At 28.9% G+C, this 19,936-nt stretch overlaps 1 protein-coding gene across 1 annotated transcript in view; it reads right to left on the bottom strand.

Moving 5' to 3' along the window:
- The window catches only part of LOC113388362 (neuronal growth regulator 1-like), a 176,340-nt gene that overhangs the window by 135,277 nt on the left and 21,127 nt on the right, over positions 1–19,936 (bottom strand). Inside the window, exons 5-6 of the mRNA XM_026625748.1 lie at positions 15,518–15,626; positions 10,185–10,331 (exon numbers count right to left, since the gene is read on the bottom strand). Of these exons, the coding sequence (XP_026481533.1) occupies positions 10,185–10,331; positions 15,518–15,626 (256 nt within the window). The remainder of the gene's footprint in view (positions 1–10,184; positions 10,332–15,517; positions 15,627–19,936) is intronic.

The raw sequence follows: 19,936 nt of genomic DNA, 5'->3' as shown, positions 1-19,936 counted from the left end.
AACCATCAGCAGCATATTTATTGAAAATTTATTAAAAAAGATAACTTTGCAAAAAAATCAATACACTTTATTATATTAATTTAGAATTTATAATATTTATGATTAACTAAAAATTTGTTTTAAGTAAAATATGCATTAAAAGTGTACATACCATTTATAATTATAAAAAATGTTCTTAACTTATTCATAGTTATTTCAAAATATCTTATCTGAAATGTGTTCAATATTTCACAAATGTTAAAATTGTTTAAAATATTAAACAAATTAAAAGTGTTAGAAGAAAGCACAAAGGTTAAATAATATAAAACTAACTACCTAATTAATGTGACATAAATCATGCACTAAAATATAAATTTATTTTACAGATCCTGTTTATTTTAACATATGGAACAAATATTTGGATATTCACACCTGATCATAACATTTAATTTATTTATGGGTGAATGCGCATATAAATCTGAATAATTTATTATAAATTAACTCTATAACTAATTATAATTATTGTTGATCGAATCGAAAATTGATGATGTATATGAAGTAATGGTTACAGATGGAAGCAAGGATTTAATATTATGTATGATATTTTGAAACAACGTAAATAAACAAAATCTATTTGGGGCTATATTTCTGATTTTACTAATTTTGACACGTCCTGCACATACGTAGTTATCGAAAATTGTTTATTTAATAATATCCAATCTGTAGAATAATAATGTATATTATTTCAGGCTCATTTCAAGCTTATTAATAACAAGGAACTAAAGTATAATAATTTTATGGGATATTTAGTATTTAATTGATGTATTAAAACGTTTTGAACTGTTTACTAGTTTGTACCTTGTGTGAACCGATTTTGCCAAATGAATGAAAAAAGCTGAAATCATATCATGACCCACTGCTCACATATTATTTTGCGATTTTTGATGAATATATTTTGTTGCCGATTTTGATCATTTTTACAACGTTGGTTATTATTACTTTAGAAAAATTCTTTTAAAAAATTTATCATAGATAGAGAGGTATCATAAAAATTCTTGTACTAGACCTTTTGATTTAGAATATTTCATCCTAAGACATCAAAGCCCTATGACGAATGGTTCAAGAGTTATAAGCGCTTGAAGATTTAATGTTACATTTAATTACAAAATGCTCAAAACTAGACTAATTTTTTGTTTTTCACAGACTTCCCAGGCACGCACAAACTTCTAGTCATCTGGACTAGAACAACGTGAAAAAAATTGTATTTTAATATTCTCAACGGTTGCCGAATAAATCGAAAAAACCAAATGTGCTCTCAACCTGAAACTAGGCTTAGTTTCAGGTCAGAATGCAATCTCGCATTTCTCAAAAACTACCGTATGAACCAATTTAATTTTTTTGTCACAATCTTGGTAAAGTATAATAGCAATGTGTGCCAAGTTTAATCAAATATACATGATCCGCTTTTGAGAAGATACTATTGTGCACCTAAGACAAACGTGCTCTTAACCTGAAACTAGGCTAGTTTCAGGTCAGAGTGCAATCTCGCATATTTCGAAAACTACCGTATGAACCAATTTAAAATCTTTGTCATAATCTTGGTAAAGTATAATAACAATGTGTGCCAAGTTTCATTAAATTCGCATGGTCCTCTTTTGAGAAGATACCATGATGCACCTAGGCCAAACGTGTTATCAACCTGAAACTAAGCTTATCAGAAGGTAGGTTCCTTATGACCTCAGAAAAATGATATTAAAATATTTCGACCGCAGTTCAAATAGTTTTAAAATTTGTCAAAAATCGATTTTATTCAAAGTTAAAAAAAAATATAACTTTTTTAAAAATGTTAAGTTTTGGAGCAATTTGCATTAAAGCACAATGCCATGCACAACTGTTTTTTTTTTTGAAAAATATGAATTTTTCAAAATAAGAGTTCGTTATATAAAAAACGATTGTGTTAAACTATTATAGTCCCAAAAAATATTTTAGTCATAAAAATTAATAATCACTTGCGGCAAAATTCCAGGTAATTATAGTTTGCATTAAAAATTTCTTACAATTTTTTTTTTTACCCAGGATGATTAGATTTTATCAAATTGACTTCATTTTCGGGAATCAAATATATTGAGATATTTTATTATTACTCTAAAATTATATAAATTTCTCTTATATTGAAAATACCTGCGTCAGTTGTATAACTAAACGCTAATTAATTCGGACTGACCAAATCAATTACTCTATGCCAATAAACTTTGATGTTTGCACTATTGAATATATGCAACATAAATCTAACTACCCAATGCTTGATTATTTGACAAATAGCAATAACAATTGCTGTTTGACCACATTTTAATGCTGCCGAAATTCGTAATGGATAATATAATTTTGCAGAGAATTTCATTATGGAACCAGAATCACACAACGCAAACAATCAACCAACTTTTAGTACTTTCATAAATCATGATTTTGTTCAAATTAAATTCAATGTTTCTTGAAATATTTTTTGAAGTAAAACTCTTTTAGGCTCGACTAGGGAGTAAGAGAGACTAAGGGCCACCAATACCGATTATCATCAAGTCTGAATTTCATATTCTCCATAACCACTACCTTAAATACATTTCATTCTACCTCATCGATATAATATTATGAAACATTTCACTCACGGGCAAAGTTGCAATGCAGACTCTATTTTATCCCTCTTTATGAGAAAGATCTGACACTTCAAGGCGTCGTAGTAAGGAAAAAACCTAAATCAGAGCAAATGTTTTGTATCAAATATATAATATGGGTTAGGGGTGAAACTGGGTCATGTTTCCATTATGTCTAAACGTTGATAGTTTTATGTGAACCTTCAGGGCAACGTTAAGAACAAGATATTGCCTGGAATATAAGGAACGAAGGGCTAGAGGCCGAGTGTTGTGTTTTGATTTGTGGAATGGATTTGTGCAGGCACTTTTGATATTCGTCAGAAGAATAATGTAATATTTAACCAAATGTTAACTAATCATTCACTATTCACTAATCATTTATTTATTAACAGTTACATATTTTACTTAAATAGATAAATAACTAATCACTAATCATTTATTAATTAACGATTATATTTTTCACCTGAATAGCTGAACCTCAATTCTTATAAAGTTTATTATGTATACGTGTCGAGGAGTTGATGGTGCCATTTGCCTTAAGGCAAAATGCTAATTACAACTAGTTCAAATGGCATTTTGCTTTAAGGCAAGTTGCGAAAATTTCAAATTGATAATTATCAATTTGGTCGATAAATCTATTATAATAGATTTATCGACCGAAATTGAGATTTAGATATTTAGATAAAATTTTCAACTGCTTATTTCAAAAATAGAGTTTCCGCATTCACTTAAATTAAAACATTACGATTTTCAATAGAATTTTTCGAAACACAGTTGAATTATCTATGATTATATTAATTTTAGTGCATAGAAACGTGTGCTTGTATGTACTAAAATTGTGGTTTAACATTCCAAATATTTATTAATTCATATAGTTCAACAAATTTTTGTAGGGTTACTTAGTGCATATGTTAATTTTCATGAGAAACGTCGACATTTATTGATTAAATGAATGTTAATATTTTTTGCAAAACTAGAGAAGTTTTGTATACTGCTCACTTAGATATTTGCAAATTCCAAAGCCATTTCTAATGGCTTGGCCGGTCGGTCTTTTCGAGGCTTTTCCATATCGAATTTGTTCCAATGGCTTTTAAATTTGTAAAAATCAAGAAATTTGTGTATGTGCGTCCATATTTTTGCCGTAAATCGACGTTTTCTCAAAAATAGCTGGACCGATTTCACAAATGTAAAAGCCATTCGATGTATCGCGATGTATTTATTGTTTGTCAGTTTTGTGCTACGATCGGCCAAGCCGTTTCTTCATAAATAGCAAAAAAGAGGAAAAAAATCGTCCACGTTTTAGCCCGAAATTCTGAATCGATTTTGAAAATTCAAAAACCTTTCGAAATATATTGGTTGAGAATCGTGCTGATTAGTTTTTCGTAAAGATCGGCCAGGACGTTTTCTTGTACTAAGTGTTAGAAAAAAATTATTCGGAGATTTTTATCATTGTTTTTACGGTAGATACCATAGTCTTATAGATCATACTAGAATGTTACGGCTTCACGACAACTCGTTTAACTTTAAAAATTAGTCAAAGTTTGCAAAAATTAGTATCGTTTTTTTGTCATTTTTCAAAATTAGACCTTTCATCAACGTTCCCTGAAAAACGTCTGAACTTATTTCAAAAATTGAAAAGCCAATCGACCTACTTCGATGTGAATTATCGTTTCTCAGTTTTGTGTGACGATCGGCCAAGCCGTTTCTTTGTAATGTTAAACTTTTTGTCCACATTTAAGTTCATACTACCAAATCGATTTTAAAAAATCAAAACTGTTCAAAGGATATTAGTTGGGAATGATACTGATTATTTTTTGGTGAAAATCTACCGAGCCGTTTTCTGTTAATAAACTATTGAAAAAAAAATTAAGCCGATTTTGATGGAACTTTTTTTAGCGATGTATCATAGTCTTATATAACTTACTGAAATATTACGGCCTTACGACTAGTAGTTTAAGTTTTAAAATTCATCAAAGTTTGAGAAAATGAGTAGTTATTTTGACGCTTGTTAAAATTAAAAATAGACGATTCACTTGGTATAACGATAGAGTACTTGGTCTTAATGAACATACTAAACTATTACAGTCCTACGGAAACTGGTTCAAATATAAAAATTGTTGATTTTTGAAAATTTGCTTTTAGAAAATAGTCCGAGATAACGTGTTCGTTCGCTTTCAATTATTATTATTATTTTTTTTCAACTCAGTTTTATTTAGCAATCAGAAATATTAGGTTGTCAAATATCTTCCTTCCGCCTTTTTGTATTATAAACCAAGAGCAAAAAAGCGGAAGGGAGATGTTTGACAACCTAATACATAAATTATGTATGATAAATCCTCTCGGAATACTTTTAATCACTCATAAATTAATTTTTTTTATTAAATAGATTATTTTCACATATCGGGAAGTTCATGTAACTTGCCTCAAGGCAAAATACCAATTCTAACTAGTTTTATTATTTACTGAGGGGTACTACTTAAACAACCGTGTTTTGTTTTTTTATCTGTACTTTCGTGAACAAATAGACACCAGTGCTCAATAATATCGGATCGGATAATTGATTGACTTGGTGCTTTATGAGTGCAATGCCGAGACACAAGCAATGCGCCACAACTACCGTTTTCATTTTAAGCCGCATTTACTGTATATTTTCTATAAAAATGCATCAAAAACCATTATTTTTCCACCAACCGAACAAACGAGTGATTCTGAATCTCGTATCCATCAAATTACCGCTAATCCCTCTTTTATTCGACCCGGTTGTTGTCGTCGTCGTCGACGTCGCATCCACAAAATTACAACATGACTGCCGTTGCCGTTGCCGCTGCCGCTCTTTGCCGCGACACAGAATTTGTACGGCTTAAAAGCTTAACCGAACCAAAATTATTCACTCTGTTTTATGTGTCTTTTCGTGTACATAACAAGAATTAGTGTATGTTTGCGGCTAATATATAACATTCAATGTAAACACACACTTTGTGTGCGATGTAGACTGAATTAAAATATAAATTTTAATTTGTTTTGGCAAAAGAGAAGTGCGTTTTAATATATATTATATAAATTATATATCATTTAATTTGCTAGATTTTAAATATTCATATTTATTAAGTAGATAATAATAGACATAAATTAAGATGTACATGAACACTACACCAGACAACACGAAAATTTTCACATTAAACATAATAGAAAAAATAATATGAGAACAAATGTCATATTGAGCCCAAGCTAAATTTATAATGAGCTTACGATCGATATCAAGATAACCAGCGATGACGATAATTTATAAAACTAGTGGTGTATGGCATCGCGCCTTAAGGAAAATGGCTGGAACTTCCCGTACCGTAATGAAATGTTCAAAGAATATGAAATGTTTTCATGTTTTCATCAATGTAACAGTGTATAATATTATATTTATAAGAATTATATAAACTGAATTGCAAAGTTGAAATTATTTGTTTAAAGTATATTAGAACTTTAGTCAGAATTAAATTAAAACGTAAATTATTTTCGATACACAAAAAAATTTTGTTTTGAAAAAAAAGTGTAACAATTTTTATTCAAAAGCGATTATTTTGTTCAAACAAGCAGACAGTTCTTTGAATCATTCAAATCAGACGCTTAGTGATCTCAAAAATTGCAATTAATTGTGCATTTAGCTCAGTATGTTTGAAATTACTGAACCTGCCTTTGCCAAAAACTATTTTTGCACATCTCCCTATCAATAGAAATCGATTGCTCTTTGAACCATTCAAATCGGTTCATCCGTTCGCCCGAAAACGTATTGCCTGGTCGAAATTTTGTATCCATACATACATACACACACACAAACATACATTTTTTCTGAGGTATGCCGAATGTTCAGAAACCTTCAAAACGTGAAAAAATACAAAATGTAGATTCCAATTTTGTTTTTTGGATGATTACAATAACTTACCCTACGGGAAGTTAAGAGAAATAGTTAAAAGAAAGAAAAGTATTATAAAGAAATTGAAGATTAAAGAGATTGAAGAGATATTTAAATATATTCAAATATAATGCTTATAAATGTAGAATAAAATAGAGATGATATCTGACTAAGATGTAAAAATATTATGTCAATAAAATAATCTACATTTTGAGAAGTTCATACAGTTACACAGTCATTGCCCTAAAATATTCTGAATAACTTGACTTTTCATGATATATTGTTTTTACAAAAAAATTATAGTTTTATAAGCATAAAGAATATATTCATCAATACACAATATTCTGCCACTTCTTCATAGCGAGTATATACGTCAATCACAGTTAAATGTTAAATTAGTTAATTGAGATATTTAATTTCAGTAATTATTACCATTTTACCCTCGGTTCTCATACCGAAGTCTTCGCGTAAAGATTTGCTTGAAAAAAATTTCAAGTATCCAAAATATTTCAACGTATAAGAAAATTCATTTTTTCAGAAAAGTCAATTTTTTCGAAAATTTTAAAATGTTCAAAAATATATTTTTCAAAGTTCTAACAAACGTTTAAATCTTTTTAAAAAAAAAAATTATTTTCCGTACGTGAAGTTTCAGAAATTTGCTTAAAGGCACAATGCTATGCACCAATAGTTTATTTGACATTTTGGGAAAAAATGTCTTACTAAACTAATCGTTTCTTCACAAGCAAAATGTTGTTTGAATAATTCGAATCGGATCTCTCAAAAACTATTTTATACGAATTCCATTTTAAACAAAAAAAAACTACCATTTACTTTAAATAGTTATTGTTATTCATAATTATACATATTACATTGTATGTCAACTTCATATATGTAGTTTTGAAAAAAATCTCAATACAAACTTTCACGTTTCCAAGTATGTATTTCTCCTCTAAATCCAAATCCTCGTGGCTCTGAGCACAACTGATTCAGCCTCAAAGTGTTTGTTTAATAGTTGGAAACAAAGCAACTCACAATGACTATGACTATGGGGATGTTTTTGCACCGACTGACTCTATATACAATTACACAAGAGCACATGCTTCAGGCAACCGTCGTCTTTGAATTACGTTTTTGCTTTCTGGAAAGCCGAGAGCCGAGGTCTGCGCTTTGTCACTATTGCATTTAGAGGTGTATATGGTGAAACAAAATGAAATCGGTGGGTAGTGTGGGTATTGTGTACGGAAGTAATTAGATTTGTGCACTTTAAGGATTAGATTAATAGTTGTTTAGTAAGTCGGAATTGTTTTTGAAGTAAAACTTCTTTACGCGCGCTAGAAGAGTAAACTGATGAATTGAGCAAGGGTAAAGGAAAAACTAGTATCTAATGCATGCCACCATGCATAACCATTTGGCGTAAGAAGATTGAAACGTCGATGGCCTTTAGATTTAGTCTTAGATTAGCTTCAATATAACATTACCGTATTAATTGTTTAACTAAGAAGATTTCACTGGAGTTCTTCTTAGATAGCGCTCTCAAATATTGTCAATTTAGCTTATAGGAATCCTTATGTATTTCTGATTGCTGAATAAGGAATTTTGCTAGAACTTTATGTATCAAAAACTATTTTTTTACAAAAATCTATAAATTTCCTGAAAGCATTGAATAAATTAGATTTTTGATCACTGTGAAATTTTTGAAATAAAAATAGACTTTTTTGAACATTTTAATTTTTGAAGTAAAACTTCTTTAGACGCGTCTAAGGTGTAAATCCGTACGAATGCAACAGAAATACGTTACGGCAGAACTGTGCATTATTCGCTTTCAATGAAATCATTCTTGTACGGGTCGATTGTGATTAGTCGCCGTGTATGTGAATAGAGATCTGTCGTTTTATACGTACTGGCATCAACGTTGTATGCGTACCGATATTAACAAGAAAAATTTAATAACATTTTAAAGTGACATCGTAGTACAAATCTTGACTCAATGAAAAATGTCCGAATCAAAAGAATTTTTCCCTGTTCCTTGAAAATAATAAAACAAATTAAATATTTGGGCAGTGTACTAAACGTATGTTTATCGATTAGAAATTATTGCTATATTATTCGTAGTTTCTATAAATATTTGAAGTTATTAAAATGGAAGATATTTTTAGGCAAAACAGATATTACAACTGTTCAAAGAATGAGATCATATCGTCAGCGAAAAAGTACAAAAAATACCATCAGTCAATGAATGTATGTTAATTTTAATTACATGAAGTTCTTCAAACACAATTATTATATGATGAGTAAAGTTGCAAAAACAATATTTGTTTAGGCGTTGATTAACATAATCCCCTGTGTGAACGAATATGATAGAAGTTATTAATCAGCAATTACTTAATTTCCCTAATGAATGTTCATTTCTACATTCTAATTACAATGACTAACCGATCATGTGATATTTGAAGTATGGCTTTAATTACATTATTATTTTTAAATATTATACATATTTTAATGCTATTAAAAATATATAATTTATAATTTATCATTATATAAATGTATATAATGGTTGACACTAATAAATGTGTTCATTACGTGTGTTACCATATTACTAATAAACGTTATTCAAAATTGTTATACGATGTATTTATTTTTACTTAAATGCCATCTTGTACAGTAGCAAATAAGTTTTACTTCAATCGCGTGTGAACCTTACACGCACTCCTTTTTTATATTTTGATTTTTTTTCGAAAATTTTGAACTTTTTTCTCAAACATTAGTACATAAATGTAGAAGACAAAATTTGTACTTATCAGTAAAAGATTTTTATAATATCTGATAATTTCATGTGAATGAATATGTCTAAAAATCATTTTTGACATTTGTGCAGAGTTAACAATATTGAATAGTGTGTCTAACTATATTTAGCAAATAATAGAACAGATGTTTCAATATTGAATATTGTGCATGAATAACTCAGAAATAGTTGTGTGGGTAATATAATTCCAGTGAATCGTAGATGTAAATATTTTAAATTATTCTAGTGTACTAAATATATTAAATTCGTTTTGAAATATAAACACATTTGTACTAGGATGGTATCGAATATATTCCATACAAACTTTTAGTTAATTAGAAAAGTAGTAATAATCGCAAAAAAATCTAAAATATTTTTCTTTATATATTTTCACGTTTCAAAGGAACATTTTGGCATATCTTGAAAAAATGTTGTATGTGTGTGTGTGTGCGAATCCAAATCTTGGTACAGGATTTGGTGATCAATCGATTTTAAAAATTCAAAAAACAATCAATTGGTACTTACGAGGGGATTAGTTTTGACAAAGCAGATTCAGCCATTTCGAAAATCCGGGGCAAAGAGTAACAAAAGTAGGAATTTAGTGTTTGAAATAACGGAGTGTCTAATTTAAATAATTCAAAAAACGTTTCATTTGTATTGACAAAATGAAGAACTAATGAATGTTTGAAGAATGTTTAAAATAATCATTTTTAAATCAATGATTAAAGCGAAGGCAGTTCTCAGAGATCCAGAAAAAAGTAAAAAAATGCCATTTAAGGTCAAAAGTTAAATCCTGTACATATTAAATCCTACAGATTTTTTTATAATACTTTTTTCAAATAAATCAAAATAAATAAAACTCACTTACCCAAGTCGTAGTTTATCATTCTCTCCCCGTGGTACCAGAATACGTACAACGGCGTCTCAGTAGAATGACGAAGGTGACAGGTCAAGCGAATGGGTGATCCGGCTTTCACGATTTTATCAGGTCCACCCACGATATCTGCCACGGCCTCTGCGAATATAAATCAAATAGATGACTAAGTAATAATTTTATCTTACATATTATAAATTGAATAAAAAATTGCATTTACAAAAAAAAAAAAAATTAAATAGATACACGCGTTGGGTAGAGCGGGACTTAAGGGGTTAGGGGTACTTGGGATTTTTGAAAAATCGATTTTTATTTTTTTGCATTTTCATTAAGGGTAAGATCTTGAAAATATTCTCTGAAAATTTCAAGTTGATCCGATGATTACTTTTTGAGTTATTGGACTCTTACCAGCGCGTTGACGCAAGTGGAGAGCTCGATACTTATACTCAAGATCATTCTCCCTCACCTCCTGATGTTTTAAACGCTTTCAAACCGATTTACGACGATCTCAGCAATGATAATTTACTTTTAAGATGTGTAGTTCAAGATTAAATCCATAATCAGAAAAAATTAAAAGCTTCAACCAACTAGTGTAAAAAATATACCTAGAAACCGTGAATACTAGTTTTACTATCGTACAAATTGCTGAATGCATAAACATAATTATTATTATTGATTATGGATACCCTAGAACCTAATTGTGTGTATAATTCCCATTGGTATGCTGAAAAATTGGATGCGGCACGTGTGAAAGTGGCAGATCAGCGCGCCAACGAGAACACTCAGGAGGCCAGAATGCTTTGTAGGCAACAGCAAATGGAAATTTTGGAAACTTGCACAATGACTGATAAACTATTATATGGCCCAGATATAGATGGCTCGGTTTAAGTAATTCAATAATTCGAATTTCTGTACGTAAATCCAATGTGAAACTTTAAACGCGTTTTTCTCAAAACTATGTTTTTTGAAACGGTGACCACTGTAACTCGAAAACCACTTAGTAAATTTGAATGAAATTCATACAGCTTTTAGAATACATAATAAACTCGTGCCTGATCGAAGGATTTTTATTTTTTCAAAAATTTGAATTTTTTAAGACCAATTAACTGTTGATTTTTTACCCAAAAATTTAGATTTTTTCTTTCTGATGCTGCCATTTTGTTAATTTTTGCAAAAAAAAGAAAACCTTCGATCCGGCCCGGGATTAACTATTCATAAAACTATTTTTTTAATTTGATTGATTTTAGATGAATCTCTAAGGAGTTATGATGGTCACCGCCAGGACCGTTTTTCGAAACAGGGTCAACAAAAACGGCTGTAACTTTGGGAATATTAATTTTTTTTTCTGAAATTTTTGTTACATCAAGTCAAAACATTGTATAATAATGCTGTATTAATATTTTTGTAGAAAAACATCGTTTAATAACAAAAAAAAATACTGAAAACACTCATTTTTTCGTGCCTGCAAGTACCCCTAACCCCTTAAAGGTCTACGCACAAAAAGATTAATTAATTAAATAAAATCAAACAAAAAATGCTATTTGATAAATTTTTTAGTTTTCAAAATAATTAAAATTTATAATTTTGATTTATTAAAATTTACTGATTTAATAAAAATCTATATAAAATTGCATGAAATTTTCAACGCAAAATGATGTGACAAGGTTCAATTTCTGTTTTGGTCCTTGGTTTTTATTTGGTTAACAGTGTCAAAAAATAATCTGCGTTTTCAAAATTTAACACGTTAATCGCTATGTTAGTCATACGCCTAAAAGTTCCTCAAGAGCCATGTCAGGCTGTTTTTGATAAAAAAAAAGATTTATGAAAAAATGCACTGCCAGTCGTATGAGTGTGACATAAAAAATAGTATTTTTTCCGGAATCTTAGAAAAAAAATTTTTTTTGATACATTAAGTTTTCTTGATACATTTTTAACTAAATCTTTTAATTAAGTAACGATGACTCAGGTGATAACTATACAAATAATTAGATACAATTAAGCCGTTAGGAGGTTTTAATAAAGATTTTATGTATGTGTTCAAAATATAAAAATATTTCAACTTATATCATTTCTAAAATTCAGGAATTGTATGTTAAATTATAATATAATTAATTATATATAAATTACCATAATAGTTAAGTTTGATGTTAAAATGTATGGATAAAATTTTGAGAAGCAAAAATCAAGTAAAAACGAGAAAAAAACTTTTTTTTTCAGACTTTTGAGAATAAAAATGTATGTGAAAAACCAAGGAGAATAAAAAAATCCTAAATTTACTTTTTCATACCAATTTTTATTTAATGGATGTTATGCCTTTCTAGATTTTATTTGCAATATTTCTCATAATATATATATATATATATATATATATATATATATATATATATGTATTATGAGCCATGAGTTAGGTTGTCAAATATCTCCCTTCCGCTTTTTTGTTCTTGGTTTATAATACAAAAAGGCGGAAGGGAGATATTTGACAACCTTATATATATATATATATACATAGATGAATTTATAAAATTAATTAATTTATAGCAATATTCCATCCAAGAGGCGTAATTGCTTTCCCAATGTAAATAAGAATAAATCTTCGATCTTCCCCGGTCTGTTAGTAATAGCAAAATAGAATTTCAGTAGAAGCAATAGTACGGTTTAATTCCAAATTGCTTTTTAATTCAGGAGAACATTTCTCTGCGAGGAAATTATTGGAGAAAAGGACGAATTAATGCGCCTTCATTTCAGAATGAGCAAATGAGCATTTGAGCATCTATAGAGAGGAAACCGTTTTATGCAAAGATTGCGAAATCGTAGAAAATAGAAAAGTAAGATGAAAGTTTTACATATTAAAATATAGCAATCGTTACATAACAAAAAAAAATCACTAGACTAATTTCATTCCACATTTATGTTTGCCGTGAAGTCATTCTAAACATTGAACATAACATAACTTATTACTCACCAATTACAAAAAATTATATTAACAAATATATTTTCAATTTTTTTCACATAATTAAATAGAAAAGCTATTTTCCTTTAGTTGTTGAACATTATATGCTTTCTGATATAAATTAATTGTAGACTTCATATATTTTTTGGCTATTTATACAATATTGATAAATCATCACACATTTCCTCAATAGAAAAAAGCATGATTTCAAAATAACGAACTGGTATATATTTAATCCTTAGATATTGATAGTGTCAGTCATCGTTAATAAATTGAAATATATCCCCGATATATATATATATATATATATATATATATATATATATATATATTAATCCCTAGGCTTCAACCGCAAAAAAGCTACAAAAAGCCGAATGTGTCAAACCAGTTGTGATATCTATAGGAAATATTTAGTGACAGCCAAAATAAGCGGTCGAAAATATTACAAAAACCAGAAATGAATTATGGGGAAAGGGTCTGATTTATGCCAATAGATCAGTATGAAGAAATTTATTGAACCAATTTTTTTAAAAAACATGAAAACTGATTAAGGTGAAAGATTTTGTCAATTACTCTCAAAGTTGTTAATTCGGTAGAATTTTGATTTAGAAGAAATTCTAACAAAAATCTTAGTCCAGTTATTATAATTCATAAATCTCGGAATTCGAAAGACCCAGCTGTAAGTCTGTAAATACTCTGTAAATAAACCCTAAAAGTTGTCTCAAAACTTACATATGGTAGGGTCTGCGTACGATATGTAGGTTCAGAGACAACTTTTAGGATGTACTTACACTTTAAATGACTGGATCATTTCTTGATTTAACTTCTGGTAAAAAGTTATGTAGTTTTTATTTAATCTTTCACTTAAATCAATACAGAGTACAGCCAAGAAAGTTATCTTAAGCATTGAATTTTTGTAGTTTTTAAAAGAGTTTTATAATTGCAGTCTATTTGCATCAAATTGAATTAATTATGAAGTTTAAAAGCATGGAGTTTTCCATTTGTTGATTTAGTTTATTAACTGTAACTGTTATACATATGAAATAATTTAATTTCATCATTCTCACGTTCTTTAAGTAAATAAATGTTTAAATTAATTTTATTTTTTGTCAAGTTTTATTTTTAATCACCTATCTTTTCATTAATGATTCCTGATTCCCAATTTTTAATCCTAAATCTATTATTAATACTTAAGACTATATATTTAAAACCAAGTTATAGTTTTATATAAATAATTCTACCACTTTTTTATTTATTTATAGTTGTTAATAACAAATTTGTTAAAATAAATTGATAAAAATAGAAAATATGATCTTTTTTAAATGCTTATATTAAAAATATTAGATTCTTTCCGTGAAATTTTTAATTTTAAAATATACATATTCGAAAAATTTAAAAACATTTGAAAAAATTTAAAAATAAATCTAAATACAGATATTTTGATAGCTTAGAAATTTTATGAAAACTTGCAATTTTTTTCAAGACTAAAATTTTTCTATTTTTTTTTGAAAATTTTAAATTTATTTGGAAGTTTAGGAGATACCCATTTATATAGGTTGCGATCGCTAAATAATATTTATTTAAACTTTTTCTGGATCTCCAAGCTTGCATTGGCAAGAATTCAATGATTTTTTTTATTGAAAACAAGTGGAATGTTTTTTGAATCATTCTAATCGGAGGCTCCGTTCTCTCCAAAGCTTAATTACCGTTTTCTGAACTCTTTACTTGGTATCTCCAAAACGGCTAGACCTGCCTTGGCCAAAAACTAACCAGCGTCTTCTCATCAACAGGAATCGAATGTTTATTGAATCATTCAAATCTGTTGATTCGTGCTCTCAAAACGTGGAAGAAAAATGTAATCCAAAAATACATACATATATTTTTTCTAAAGCCAAAATGTTCAAAATGGTTTGAAACGTAAAAATATAGAAGAAATCATTTTCGATTTTTTTACCTTACGGGAAGTTGAAAAGTACACATTTTGCGTCCATTTTTTGCGTTCTCTAATAATTTTTATAATATTTATTCTTTATCTATATACACCAAACAAATTTTCTCGACATTCTGGATGGTCGTTTTCTGGACCAACTGATTGATCAACTGATTTAAATGAATTTCAAAATTCACAAACTTTTTAAAATTTTTAAATAGTCGAATTCATTCACAAATTTCTAAATTTTAAAAAATTTCGACTTTTTCAAAAAAAATTGTAATTTTGCAAATTCGATTTTGTGAATGAATTTTAAAAAAATGTTAATTACGGCACGGAAAGTTTGAGAAACTCTAAGGCACGATGCCGTGCTACTAGTTACTTTATAAAATAGGTTTTCGTATAATGTATAACATAGTTTTTTTTCAATAAAATAAATTTACTCACCTACTAACTTCAGTTCGGCGAAGAGACTCGTCGGCGGGTGCGATGAAATTTGGCATTCGTACAATCCTGCATCGCTTTCTCTAGCAAAACGTACGTGCAGTGCAACGTCCTGTAACAAGACATTATTACATTTGACAATTTCCGAGACTAAATTGAAAGCAAACATAAAACATGAGAAAATAAAGACTAATAGAACGAATGTTAACAAAGAATTGCAGTCGTGTACAATTGTTATTTTTAACTGTCCAAAGGAGAAGTTTGTTTGTTAAAAAAATGCGATTTACTAATTTTATTTCTCGACGTTTTAAGCCATTCTGAATCGAATGAGATCAAATTTGAAAAAGGTATGTGTGTGACAAGACAATATTACACTTGACATTTAATTTTCTAGACTAAATTGAAATCAAACATAAAACATGAAAGAATTAAGACTAATAGAACAAATATTACCAGAGAGTTGCACACGTGATAAAGTTGTTATTTTTAACTTTCCGAAGAAGTTTATATATTATGTTTTCCTCAAAATAATCGATTTGATAATTTCATGTTTTCTCGACGTTTCAAGCCATTCTGAATGGAATGAGACCAAATTTGGAAATAGTGTGCGTGTATGTGGGTGTGTGTGTGTGTACAAATTTTTAAAAATCGGCTGGGCCGATTTCAATAATTTAAAAGCCATTCGATGTAACTCGATAAGGACTAACGTTTGTCAGTCTTGCGCGACAATCAGCCAAAAGCGTTTTTATGTAAATTGCAAAAAAGTAAAAAAAAAAAAATTGTCCCAAATCTGAATCGATTTTGGAAATTCAAAAACTGTTCAAAAGATATTGGTTGGGGATCGTGCTGATTAATTTTTTTTAGAGATCGGCCGGGCCGTTTTCTTGTATTAAAGTGTTTTTTTTCAACGATTATTATTATTATTCTTTTAACGCTAGATACCATAGTTTTATAGGTCAACTTGTTTAACTTTAAAAATTCGTCAAAGTTTGCCAAAATAAGTATCGTTTTTTTTGGCATCTATCAAAATCAGACCTTTCATCGACATTTGCTCAAAAACGCCTGAACCGATTTCAAAAATTTAAAAGCCCATCGATGTATTTTGTTGTGGATTATCTATTCTCAGTTCTGTGCAAGCAATCGGTTGAGCCGTTTCTTTGTAATTTGGAAAAAAGTGTTAATTTTTCGTCCACTCATACGTCAAGCTCATACTACCGAATCAATTTTAAAAAATCAAAAACTGTTCGAAGGATATTAGTTGGGAATGTTACTGATTAGTTTTTGGTAACACTGGAACGTGTTCTTGTTCAACTGTTGACAGAAAATCGTCGATTTTTATAATTTTTTTTAGCTAGATATCATGGCCTTCTAGAACATACTAAAATATTTCGGCTCTACAACAAGTCGTTTAGTTTTAAAAATTCACCAAAGTTTAAAAAAAATCAGTAGTGTTCTTCTTTGTTAAAATTAGACTTTTCATTGTCGTTTTCTCAAAAACGGTTAAGTCGATTTCAAAAATTTAAAAACCATTCGATGAAACTTTATAAGCACTCACGTTGATTGAATGTTTGATACTGTCTGCTGAGAAGTTTCTTTGTGATTAGCAAAAAAGTGAAAAATTACGCCCACGTTTTATCCAAAAATTCTGAATTGATTCAAAATAAAATTTCAAAACCATTCCAAAGATATTATTTGGGAGATGTAATCAGGTTTGAACAAAGATCGATCGAACCGTTTTTTCGTAGTAAATTGTTGAAAAACAAAATTCGATAAAAAAAATTCTGGTCATAGATAACAAGTACATATATAATTAGTATAATTCTAAAGTACATACTAAACGTTTACAGCAAGTAGTTTATTATAAAAATTCATCAAAGTTTGCAAAAAAAATTAGTCAGTGTCAAAAATTGATTTTGTGATGTGATGAGTTAAATATTGCCAATTCATTAAAATAATCCATTGAAAATAATCTACAATTTTAGGATATACAAGCACATGCTTGTGCAATACAATTGAAATAATTATAGATAATTCAAATGTGTTTGAGAAAATTCAATTGCAAATCGCAAAGTTTAGATTGAATTGAAAGCAAAAACTGTATCTTAGAAATGAAATATTAAGAATTTTATCCAAATATCTAAATCGCAATTTCGTTTGATTAAGTCAGTTAATACACCATCGAGAAGTTCATGCAACTTGCTTTGAGGCTAAATGCCATTTTCAACTTCGTGCGTTCACCATTCGTGCTTTTGGAGGTTAGGTTTTATGTGTATAATGCTTGACATCAGTTATCAAAGCGACAACTGAGAGTTACTCTGATGATGAAACTGTTATTTGACATTTGTGCTTTTTGGAGGTTATGTTTTATGTGTGAAACGCTCGGCATGACAATAATATTTCATCAGGTACTAGTCATTAAAACCAATTATTAATGTAAAGGTTATTTCCATAGAAGATATTTTCCTAAATTATGCCTAAAATTTTATCAATTATTACCAATTTTCAATTCATAAATGAGTTATAAACACGATTGCCTTGATCGGTAATCAAGGCAAACAATTTACTAAATGCCAAAACAGTTTACCATCTATTTGGTCGTTGATAAGTCAAATAAGGATTTCATCATCAAAGGCATCAAAGATCTGAGGAATATCGGATCAAACGTGCATTTTTGACAGCTTCTGATGTAATATCGAAAATTCAATTACACATCCAGTAATTAGGCACTTCCTTGCTACCAAACAGCCTATTTGCATGACAATTTTAAATCAACATTGAGGGGAAGCCTAAATTTGTAGGTACACGACTTCTGAGCAAACAGGGAAATCCAGTTTGTTCGGCAGGCTTGGGAAATGGCAGTGAAATGGTGGAAGAATTTGCAGTTTATAAACAGATGAAATAAACTAATTAGTGATTACTGATTAACACTAAACCCACGGCGCGGGTCATATTGACTGTTTCAAATTTTGTGCATAACTCAGGCATTTTTAAACGTTAAAATATCATTATTAAACTATATGATAATTCTTAGAATAAACTCTTTAAAAAATAAAAAAAATGTTATGTGGTCTAACTACCGCGGTCGGTCAATTCGACTGGTGGAAAATAATAGTAGGTGTAGAATTATGCAAAATATACCACATGTGCCAGACAAATTTTAAATAAAGTTCTGGGTAGTGGGTAAAGTTAATAATAAATATATAATAAATGGGTTTCCCTATTTGGAATACGACAAAGGAGAGATGGTTTAATTCTTCAATTGTATGTTTCGTTGTTCTGAAACTGATAAATTCATTCACAGATTTAGAAGCAATTTGTATAAATCAAATTTCATTACTCTGACCAATCCAAGAAAAATTGTTGTCCCAAGTTTCACACATTATCTAATAGAAATAGGAGAAAGCATCAAAAGTGTACCGAAAACTATTGAATTTTATATTAGTACACTGTTTGGTGAAAATGTGGCAGACTAGATGATAAGAAATGTAACATAAAGTTAAAAATTCTTAGGTGACAACTTTATGTTTATTTAAATATTTTGAATTATGCTAGAAGTGTGCGTAAATTTATATAGAAAAATGACAAGTAAGAGCATTTTTAGACAAGAATTCCTGTTTTGATTAATTTTTTAACTCGGCGATGCATATTTAACATTTCCAAAAAATCTAGTTTTTATCAACACTGTCCATGAAATCGGCTTTTTGTGGACAAAAATCTTGTAGAATAAAATTTTGTGAAGGATACGAAACAACAATAATATTTGCGTCTAATGTACATTTTAGACTAAAACCCATAAAAATGTGGACAAAATTTGTTCATATTATTAAAATCTCTTTAAAATATCCGATAATTAGATGTGCATATATCGAATGATCTTTCTTGACCGTCAAATGGCATTTTTTCAACTTTTTTCGATGAAACTTTGTAACCACTAGACCGGCCTTACCAAAAACTTGAACAGTTCTTCGTTCAATCAATACAAATAAAATGTTTTTTGAATTATTTAATTTGATCTTTAAAAACTCGATTTCGCATAGTTTGCTCCATATCTCCGAAACGGATGGACCTGCCTTTGCCATAAAAGTAATCAGCAGATCTCCCTATCAATAGGAATCGAATGCTTTTTGAATACTTCGAATATTTTTAAAAAATTGTATCCATTCATATTACATACATACAAACACATCCATTTTTTCTGAGGTATGCCAAAAGGTTCTGAAATCATCAAAGCGTGAAGAAATGTGAAAATGTTCAAGTTCGATTTTTGGACTATTACAATAATTTAACATGTAGCATACTTTATAAATATTCATTTTTATTATTTTTTATATTATAATTTGCTTTATAAATTGTATAAAGATAGATTTAGATAACATTTCATAAATATTTCTTTAAATTATGTACATTTAACATTAAATCAAT

This window comes from Ctenocephalides felis, unplaced genomic scaffold, assembly GCF_003426905.1.
Source record: "Ctenocephalides felis isolate EL2017-DRISC unplaced genomic scaffold, ASM342690v1 CF-g0.4_SCAFFOLD_03572, whole genome shotgun sequence".
In the NCBI taxonomy this organism is placed as follows: domain Eukaryota; kingdom Metazoa; phylum Arthropoda; class Insecta; order Siphonaptera; family Pulicidae; genus Ctenocephalides; species Ctenocephalides felis.
The sequence above is the reverse complement of the archived record's forward strand: the minus strand, read 5'-3'. Positions and strand labels throughout refer to the sequence as shown.